This window comes from Anas platyrhynchos, chromosome 30 (genome assembly GCF_047663525.1).
Source record: "Anas platyrhynchos isolate ZD024472 breed Pekin duck chromosome 30, IASCAAS_PekinDuck_T2T, whole genome shotgun sequence".
Taxonomy (NCBI): domain Eukaryota; kingdom Metazoa; phylum Chordata; class Aves; order Anseriformes; family Anatidae; genus Anas; species Anas platyrhynchos.
Genome location: NC_092616.1, coordinates 2,471,140 through 2,481,758, shown reverse-complemented (window position 1 = coordinate 2,481,758; position 10,619 = coordinate 2,471,140). Strand labels below are relative to the sequence as shown.

Below are 10,619 nucleotides of genomic sequence, written 5' to 3'. Positions count from 1 at the left end.
GGGATCCCAGCCTTGCTTTCCAAGACTCTCTTCACACAGGGCAAGGGCATTAAGAGATTGTCAGGTTAGGGCGCCAGTCCTTCTTCAGTCACTGCTCAGGCCGGGTGGTACACCAGGAAGCCATGGACATGTGGTTCTGCATGAGGAATACAAGTTAGGGTACCCACAGTCCAGTTCTTGTCTTGGATGAGATGAACACGAGTATTTGAGGCAACTTCTAGACAAGGTCAGCTTCCATCTGACCTCTCCTCATCCCTCCTCTTGCCTCTCCAGCTCTTCCTGGCTGTCTCCCCATGCTGCCCATGTGGCCCTGAGCTGGTGGTGCCATGAGCAGACCAAGCAGGCTGTGGTGCCCAAGAGGTGACTGCACACTGGCTGTGCTGCACACGGTGGGAAGTAGACCCAGCTGGATTGGGATCACAGCTGCTAAGCTCTCACTCTGGGTTCAACATCTGTGTCTGATGCTCAGAAAGACTAGGGAACCTTTCCAAGGACTCTAGAGGTTTCCAGGTATCTTTACAAATCCAGGCAGTTGTATTTCCTCGAGGATGAGAGGAACCCCTCTAATGGGTTTATGTGGCAAGGTTTTGGTAGCAGGGAGCCATAGGCATGGCTTCTGTGAGAAGACTCTAGAAGCTGCCCCATGTTAGGTTAGGGCCGTGCTGCTGACCAGAGCCGAGCCAATAAGCGATGTTTGTGTCTCTGTGAGAGCATATTTAAGAAGTTGAAAACAAACAAACAAAAACAAACAACAACAGGAACAAAACCATGCTGCCACACAGCAGCTGGCAGAGAGAGAGGAGCGAGAAACAGCCTTGCAGGCACCAAGGTCAGTGAAGAAGAAGGGGGAGAGGTGCTCCAGGCGCTGGACCAGAAGTCCTCTGTGGCCTGTGGTGAGGACCATGGTGAGGCACTGTCCCCCTGCAGCCCATGGAGTACCATGGGAGAGCAGGGTTCCACACTGCAGCGTGTGGAGGAGACCACGGTGGAGCAGGTGGACTCGAACTGACGGAGGCTGTGGCATGTGGAGGACCCCTGCTGGAGCAGATTCCGGGCCGGACCTGTAGCCCATGGAGAGGAGCCCATGCAGGAGCAGGTGACCTGGCAGGAGCTGCTGCCCATGGGGGACCCAGGTTGGAGCAGTGTGCTGAGGGATGGACCCTGTGGTATGGACCCATATCTGGAGCAGTTCTTGAAGAACTGCTGCCTGTGGGAAGCCCACGCCAGATTGGTTCACCAACAACTGCATCCCATGGGAGAGACCCCACAGCACAGGGGATGGGAGTGATCAAGAAGCAGTGGCAGAGGCAAAGTGCTATTGTCTGACCACAACCCCCATTCCCTCATTCCCCTGCACCACTCGGGGAGGAGATGGAAGAGAGTGGATGGTGGGGAGGCATTTTTGGTTTCTTTCCTGTGTTTCTCACTTCTCTAGCTTGTTAGTAATAGGCAATAAAACTTACTATCTCCCTACTCTGAGTCTGTTTTGCCCATCACGGTAATTGTTGAGTGATCCCCCTGTCCTTATCTCAACCCTTGAGCCTTTTTCATTGTATTTGCTCCCCTTTTCCACTTGAGGAGGGGGAATGAGAGTGTGGCCGTGGTGGAGCTTGACTGCCCACCCGAGTAAAACCACCACATGTCTGACACTCTCATGGTGAGGAAATGTTTCCTAATGTCCAGTCTGAACCGCCTCTGGTGCAGCTTTGTGCCAATCACTTGTGCCTGAGGATGACTTGAATCCTTTTCCAGACCCACCTTCCCTGTGCCTGCTGGTTCAACATTTCCTCCATGGAGACTGCAGACATCTCATTTGCCTGTAGAAGCCAACATACCAAAAAGATACTATGAGGGAGTCAGCTCAGACCCAGTGGCACACGTATTTTATCAAGGCTACAGAGAAGGAGAGCAGGTTGATGTTTCAGATGAAATGAGACAAAATCAAATGTGTGTCAGAACATCACAAAGGTACTTAACAACAACAACAACAATATAATAATAATAATAATAATAATAATAATAATAATAATAAATAAATGAACAGGACTCTCATGAATATACTGTGAGTCATTTGTGGAGAGAGATGAGAAGTTTACGAGCAATGAAAACTCTCAATGAAATCACTTTGTTCAGTGCAACTTTCAGCTCCTGGTTTCTCATGCTGTAGATAAAGGGGTTCACTGTTGGGGGCACCACTGAGTACAGAACTGCCACCACCAGGTCCAGAGATGGAGAGGAGATGGAGAGGGGCTTCAGGTAGGTAAACATGGCAGTGCTGAGAAACAGGGAGACCACAGCCAGGTGAGGGAGGCACATGGAGAAGGCTTTGTGCCGTCCCTGCTCAGAGGGCATCCTCAGCACGACCCTGATGATCTGAACATAGGAGAGCACAATGAATACAAAACACCCAAAGTCGATGAAAAGATTACCCATAAGAACCCAAACTTCACTGAGGAAGGACTGTGAACAGGAGAGCTTGAGGATTTGAGGGATTTCACAGAAGAACTGGTCCACAGCATTGCCTTGGCAGAGGGACAGTGAAAATGTATTGGTAATGTGCAGCACAGCATTGAGAAAAGCAGAACCCCAGGCAGCTGCTGCTATCTGGGCACAAGCTCTGTTGTCCAGGAGGGTCCCATAGTGCAGGGGTTTGCAGATGGCAACGTAGCGGTCGTAGGCCATGATGGTGAGAAGAGAATACTCTGCTGACATCAAAAAGACAAACAGAAAGACCTGTGCAGCACATCCTGCATAGGAAATGGCCCTGGTGTCCCAGAGCGAATTGGCCATGGCTTTGGGGACAGTGGTGGAGATGCAGCCCAGGTCGAGGAGGGCGAGGTTGAGGAGGAAGAAGTACATGGGGGTGTGGAGGCGGTGGTCACAGGCTACGGCAGTGAAGATGAGGCCGTTGCCCAGGAGGGCAGCCAGGTAGATGCCCAGGAAGAGCGCGAAGTGCAGGAGCTGCAGCTCCCTTGTGTCTGCGAATGGCAGTAGGAGGAATTCAGTTATGGAGCTGCTGTTGGACATTTGATTCCTCTGGGCATGAGGACCTGTCTGAGGAGGGAAATACAGCAAAATGTTAGGCTCAGCCCTGTGAGCAAAACCTACTCTGTTTCTTGTTAAACCTCAGAACTGCTGCTTCCCTTTTAGGAAAACCTCTGCTGCACATTCCTTGGTAGAGCTCTGGTTTATGCTACCAGAGGGTGCCACTGGGAGCAAGGGACTCTGGAAGTCCTTGGCATTACTGCTGTACTCAAGTGAAATCTTGCCTGAGAGGCAAGGGCTCTGTCCCTTAGAGCAGAGTAAGGGCAGCTATCCTGTCCCAAAGTCCTGGTCACAGCTGCCCTGAACTGGCACCGCTTTGAACTCAAAGATACCATCATACTCAGGTGTTCCCTTAGAGAAGAGCCTGCACACTGCTCAGAGTAAAGGAATCCAGTTTCCAAGTGCAAATCTCCAATCTCCTGTGGCCTTGAGTGTGGTCTCAGTTCTCCACGTGTAGCAAGGGATACAGAGGGATCACTGCAGCTAACACAGAGATTTCCAGCAGCATTTCCATGCCCTTAGCCATCAGGTGTCTTCTCCATGGAAAGCACTGAGCTGCTATGGCAGAGCTGTGCCCTGGAGGGGGGCAGCCTGCAGCCCAGCAGAACTCTTGCAGGAAAAGTTTTGAATGCACTAAAAACAATGTGACCTGAAGACAGAGTGAGCTCATTCTCAGCCCCACACACAGCCCTACATGTCATGACGGGACATGGAGGCTTTTCCTCAATTTATGTATCTGAATGACAAGAATGTGAATCATTCTGAGCTGCACCTGACTTATTCTCTACATCACTGACTCCAAAGGAGGATCATGAATAAGTTCCCATGCCAATATCTCTGGTGGTCCATGCTGGAGGAGCAGAAGAGACCACAGGCTGTATTGTGGAAGACAGCAACTGTGCAGGGGTGGCAGAGAAATTTCAAAAGTCCCCCTTCTATGTTTCTGGGAGCAGCTATCTCTCACTCCCTGCCCATGGTTGTGAAGCCTGCGGCTGTCCCTGCCTGCAGCTGGGTCTCTGTCCCCACGCCTCCTGCCTGCAGCTCACAGCCCCCATCCCATCCTCTGGGTGCTCAGCTCTGCCCTGCAGACACCTCCTGGCAGCACGGCTCTGCCCAGGGGCAGCTCGCTGGGGACACGTCCTAGAGACCAGGTCACTCCAACCCTGCTGACACTGTGCAAGGAGTGGTGGAGGTTTCTAGGGGTTGAAGGGCAGGAAGGGACTTACTGGGGGTCATTGTAACCTCCTTAGGATGCCTTAGGACTCTCAGGCTTTTATAGGATAGCATCATATCTTTCTATTTCCACTGAACCAAAAAGAGAAACTGAAAGGAGAGGCTAAGGGAAGGTGAGAGTGAAGTTCCCTTTGAAATTCCCTTGGTGTGCTGTGGAGCTGTGAGCAGGCTGCCCCAGGCAGCAGCCTCCCACCAGCAGCAGGACCCTGCCCTGCCAGGGGGGGCTCCTTCCACCCACAGCTTCTCCCTGCAGCGCCCTGGGCAGCTCCCCGGGCAGGCTGAGTGCTGAGCCTGGCAGGCGGCAGAGGCCCTGCCCCGCCACACAGCCCCTGGGCCACAGCAGGGACCCTGCTCTGCACCACAGCCCTGGACACCCCTGCCTGCACCCCCGGCTTCTCCTGCCTCCACGAACTGCGGCTGCATTGCCCTCCAGCCAGACACTTACCGGGTGCAGGGCTGGGAAGTCTTCTCCCCCGGTGAGCTCTGGGCATGCTGCCACTTCTGCCTGCCTTTAAGCACTGTGTCTCTGCAGGCAGTGCCCCCAGCCCTGCTGTGCTGTGCAGAGGAGCTGCTCCTGGGCAGAGCTGTCTCTGTGCAGCGCTGCCCGCTTGCCAGGAGCTCCCCTTGGGCCCAGGAGCCCGGCCCAGCTCAGCAGCAGAGGCCCAGCCCAAGGCCTCCCTTGCTCTGCCCCCCACCAGGCTCCCTGCACATGGCCCTGGGGCTGCAGGGGAACCTGCTGGCAAACAGCCTGAAGGGATCCCTGGGGCTCCAGCCCTCCCATGGCACACACACTTCTTCACACCAGGGTCATTTCTCCTTACAGAACACCAATTAAGTGTAACAATCACATCTTCTTGTCCCAGTTTCATTTTTTACATGAAATCATGGTCAGGGACTGATCTCTTTCATCCCCACTTAAGGAATTAATTCAGCAGAGTCAGTCAAGGCATCTCATTCTGGTTGTTATTTCTGGGGCTGGAAAAGGATCTCAGCTCCCTCCCATATCTGCCACAGACCCACAGGAGCTGGGATTCCTCAGGCCTCAGTTCAGGTGTCCACAACATAGGCACCTTAATGCGAATTACTGAGCCACAATAGCTCCTTAGTGGAGATGGAGGACAGGCAGGAGCTGTTCAGATGGAAATACCTGCTGAAATTTGAGGTTGATCCTTTAGTCTGATGGGGCATTCCTCAGGCCAACTGAAATGCCAGCAGATGCCACATGTAGGACAACTGAGCCTGTCCCTACTCCTTATGTTCAGAGCAGCATGCAGAGGCTGTCAGCAGAGCAAAAGGAGTCATGTGTCACAGGCAGAGCTAAACCTATTCTGTTCTCTTTTAAATGTTCTCTTTTTTCCTTTCTCTTCTACACGGCCCTTGGCTGTAATGGCTGTTGTGTCTCGGACATCTCCACAGTGCCTCAGCTCTCACCAGCCAGGTCTCCCTGCCCTTTGTTCCTTGAGGAAGGACTTTGCAGGAGCACAACAGGTCATCAGTGAGGATAAAATCCATGGTTACTTTGCAAACTATACCCTTAACAGTCCATGGGACCTAGGGGCCTGCATCCAAGGGTACAGGGAGAGTGTTCTGGCCTGAAGGTACTGGCTCCTTATGATCCCAGGAAGGGATCAGACAGCAGCATTCAGGTGCTGTAAGAGATCATTTAAATGCTCTTAGAGCTAAGACTATAAGGAGAGAAGACTATAGACGATCTGTTGAACTTGGTGTGACTTCATTCTAGACACAATACTCCACCGTTAGTCTCAGATCTCCATCACATGTTTGCACTGACCCTATGGGATTATTAAAGGTGAACAAATTTTGCTGATCAGTCCTTGGCTCTCCAGTTAATGAATCACCATATATATGGGAATCAGGGAATCTTGGATGGTGCCATATTGCCACTGGTGCACCATTTGGGTAGCTACTGGCACTTCGACCCTCAGCAACCCCACAGCTGAAGGATCCTGTGAGTGACTGGGCAAGGTAGAAAACTGTTGAATGTGCATAAATCACCATAAATCACCTCCAGCATGGCCAATTCCATCAGATATGGGCTGCCTCTCTCCCTGGTTGCCCATTTGCCTGGGTGACATACAACATCTTCCTTGAAGGGATACCTTTCCTTTATACCTGACAGGAGTTATCTCAAGAGAGGGAGGAATTGTGCCCCCTTTGCAATTGCTTTGTCAATGCCCCCTTCCCTGGGGAGGGATCCCAGCTGCTTGGCTTCCCTGCCCTCTAAGTCCAGGCTACCGGCCCTGTTATCCCTGTATCTGGATTCCTTTGCTCTCAGCAGTGTTTAGACCCTTCTCAGGGGAACACCTGAGTCTGGTATCTTCCAGCTCAAAGTGGTGCCAGCGCAGGGCACCTGTGAACAGGACTGAGGGACAGGATGGCTGCCCTCACTCGGCTCTAAGGGACAGAGCCTTTGCCTCTCAGCACCCACAAGATTGCACTTGGAGTGCAGCAGTAATGCCAAGGACTTCCAGAGTCCCCTGCTCCCAGTGGCACCCTCTCATAGCATCCACCAGAGCTTGACCAAGGCAACTGCAGCGGAGGTTTTCCTGAAAGGGCAACAACAGCTTTGAGGTTTAACAAGACTAGAGTACATTTTGCTCACAGTGTCTAGCCTAACATTTTGCTGTACTTTCCTCATCCAGGTCCTCAGAGCCAGGTCCTCAGGCCCACAGGAATTAAATGTCCAACAGCAGCTCCATCACCGAGTTCCTCCTCCTGCCATTCGCAGACACAAGGGAGCTGCAGCTCCTGCACTTCGCGCTCTTCCTGGGCATCTACCTGGCTGCCCTCCTGGGCAACGGCCTCATCCTCACCGCCGTAGCCTGCGACCACCGCCTCCACACCCCCATGTACTTCTTCCTCCTCAACCTCTCCGTGATTGACCTAGGCTGCATCTCCACCACTGTCCCCAAAGCAATGGCCAATTCCCTCTGGGACACCAGGGCCATCTCCTACTCAGGATGTGCTGCACAGTTCTTTTTTTTCCTCTTTTTGATATCAGCAGAATATTCTGTTCTCACCATCATGTCCTATGACCGCTACATTGCCATCTGCAAGCCCCTGCACTACGGGATCCTCCTGGGCAGCAGATCTTGTTCCCAGATGGCAGAAGCTGCCTGGGGCAGTGGCTTTCTCAATGCTGTCCTGCACACTGCCAATACATTTTCTCTGCCCCTCTGCCAAGGCAATGCTGTGGACCAATTCTTCTGTGAAATCCCCCAGATCTTCAAACTGTCCTGCTCAGATTTCTATCTCCGGGAAGTTGGGGTGTTTGCCAGCAGTTTTGTCCTTGCTCTAGGATGTTTTGTTTTCATTATCCTGTCTTACATTAAAATCTTCAGTATTGTGTTGCAGATGCCCTCTGAGCAGGGACAGCACAAAGCCTTTTCCACGTGCCTCCCTCACTTGGCCGTGGTCTTTATGGTTATCAGCACGTGTATGTTTTTCTACCTGAAGCCCTCCTCCATCTCCTCTCCATCTCTGGATCTGCTGGTGGAAGTTCTTGTACTCAGTGATTCCTCCAGCAGTGAACCCCCTCATCTACAGCTTGAGGAACCAGGAACTCAAATATGCCCTCAGGAAACTGATTCAATGGGTTCACAGTCAGGAGCAGGAAGATGCCCACGTTTCCTGACAGGTTTTTCCTTCTTTTACCCCAGGGAAGGTCTGTGCATTTTTTCTTTTAAATTCTGATGATCATGTTAATACACAAATGTATTTATCCACCCCTCATCTCCAAAGGCATGAACCTGCTGTGCCTGCTAATCCAAAGGCCTTCTGTACAGTTGTCATCAAGGTGTTATTTCTGTCTTCCTGAGGAGCATCTCTAATAAAAGGGTGCCTCCTCACTGCAGGAACAGAAGGCTGGTCGTAATTGTACGAGTAATTGCTAGGGTAAGCGTAAGCGTAAGTGTACATGTAAGTGTTGTTGTATTGCTTATGGTAAGGGTAAGGTTAAGGGTGGTCTCTTTTTCCTTATGAAAGCAGGAATTAGCTTCAGGAATTGCAGTCTCCATTGTCTTGGCTGTGCTTCGTTTTCCATAGGTTCAGGGGTGGGGGTCACAGGGAGGTGTGTTGCAGAATGAGGACTGGACTCTTGTGCATTGTGGGTGTTTCCTACTTTGACCATTTTAGCCGGTACAAAGTAACTCCAGCACCTTGGGCATCACAGTCCCCTCTCTCTGTGGAGCAGCACTCAGGGTCCTGTGAGGAGCATTTGGAGGAGGCCAGGAGCACCAGGCCTGATCAGAAGAGGAATGGGGAGAGATCAGACAGGAGCTGACCTGGGCTGGAAATTTTCTGATAGACAAAAATGTGGATACTCTATTAGCTTGGGAAACTGTTGACCATCACTGTGCACATGGGACCCTCAGCCCAAGATCCCAATTGGCTTGTTGTTGCATGAACAGATAGGAGAAGCTTTCACAGGAGCCTTAGTCCAAGATCACACAATTTCACAGAATGCTTGAGGTATCAGTCATTTTATCATAGAACGTTTTCAAGTTGTTCAAGCATGACTTCCCTTTGGTGAGTCCAGCTTACTACTGCCCATGACTTTCATGTCCTTTCTTTGCCTGTAAATGGTTGACAGGATGAGCTGCTCTGTTATCTTCATAGGGAAGAAGGTGAGGCTGACCAGCCTATAAGTCTCATTGGTCCTTCTTCTTGCCCTTGAAAAAATGGAAAGAACAGCACTATTTAAGCTGCTGTAAGAATGTTAACTCAATCCCAGCCACACCTAATACAGTTAGGCTTGAAGAAGGCAGAAAGAAATTTATAATGGTTTTAAGGAGAAAATAAATCACCACGATTGTGAATTAACACTTGGTCAGGAGAAAGTACTGACCAATCCGATCTCTTAGTTAAGTTATCCCTGCTCAGAGCAGACCATGGTGCGAGAGAGCTCCAGAGGTCCTTTGTGACACTAAGTCTTGTCAGGGGAAGGGGCTGGACAGTGGAGCCAGGGGTAATGGGCACTTCTGTGTGTTGTGACGTTGCTGGCTTTTGTAATCCCTGTCTGGCCCTGTCCTCAGCACTACCCAGTGACCATGTTCATCCTCAAAATGCAGCTCTGATCCATGGGCTGCAGGACTCAACGAGGATGAGGGTACCACAGAAAATTTCTCAGAAACACTGTTGGGCATTACAGAATCACAAAATAATGAGGGTTGGAAGAGGCCTATGGAGACTGTCTAGTTCAAGCACTTCCCACTCAAGCATGGCCAGCTGGAGCAGGTTGGCCAGGACAGGGTCCAGCAGTGTTTAGAACATCCCCAAGGATGGAAGCTGCAGTATCTCTCTGGGCAATGTTCGTCAGTCACCTACAGTAAAGAGAAGTTTTCTTAGGGTCAGTTAGTGGCCATTGCCTCTTGTCCTGCTGCTCAGCCGCCCTGAGAACATCCTGGTTCCCTTATCCTGTCCTTTTGTCAGACATTGACAAGAACACCCTTGGAACGGTCTCTTCTCCAAGCTGAATAGTACCAGCTCTCTCAACCCATGTCCTTCTTGTACTTTGAAGCCCAGCAACAAACATAGGACTGCAAAAATGGCATTACCAGTGCTGAGCAGAGTGGAAGGACCGCCTCCTTTGACCTGCTGGCAATGCTCTGTCTAATGCAGTCCAGGAGGCTGTTGGCCACCCTTGATGCAAAGGCAGCCTGCTGGCTCATGGTCAGCTTGCTGTCTACCAGTACCCCAAGGTCCTTGTCTCTTCATCAGTCCCTCCCCAGCCTGTACAGGTGCAGGACTTATTTCTCACTATGGGAAGGACTTCCTTTTCCCTTTGTTAAAATTCCTGAGGTTCTGGTTCCCCAGCATGCTGAGGTCTATGTGGATGGAAGAACACCCTTCTTCTCTATCAATCACTTCTCCCAGTTTTGTGTCCTCAGCAACCTGCATACACACTCACTGCTACACACACTGTGCTCTCTCCCTGCATCTCATGTGTCTCACTGTCCCCCTGCAATAAAGGGACATCACTCCAGGAGGTTCATGCATCCTCCAGGATTGTGGATGTTTTATGTGTCCATCCAAGTGTGGAGAGTGACAGAGGGGAAGAGAGCAAGGTCAACTCACAGGGTACAGATGAGCACAGACGCCCCAGCACTAGGCATTCCCCACCTCCTAGGCCAAGGCACAAATGCCAAAACGAAACTTCATCATCTCTGATTTTGTAAGGGCCTTCAGCACTGCCATGTTGACATAACATATGTCTTTCTCCTTCACTCACAGACATGAATTCTTTCCAATTTCAAACATTTTCTACTCTATAGAAGATATCTTGAGCTTGCTGGATCTTCCTGGTGCTTGTTACAGTCTTC

General features: G+C 51.0%; 1 protein-coding gene across 1 annotated transcript; it reads right to left on the bottom strand.

The window, feature by feature from the left end:
* Positions 1-2,067: 2,067 nt before the first annotated feature.
* LOC119714664 (olfactory receptor 14A16-like) lies at positions 2,068-3,042 on the bottom strand. Its single transcript, XM_072029430.1, has one exon. The coding sequence runs from the start codon at positions 3,025-3,027 to the stop codon at positions 2,068-2,070; it is 960 nt and encodes a 319-aa protein (XP_071885531.1). The 5' UTR covers positions 3,028-3,042.
* Positions 3,043-10,619: the final 7,577 nt, after the last annotated feature.

Coding starts and splice junctions, on each gene's coding strand:
- LOC119714664 (XM_072029430.1), bottom strand. CDS start 3,027: ATGTCCAACAGCAGCTCCATAACTGAATTCCTCCTACTGCCATTCGCA.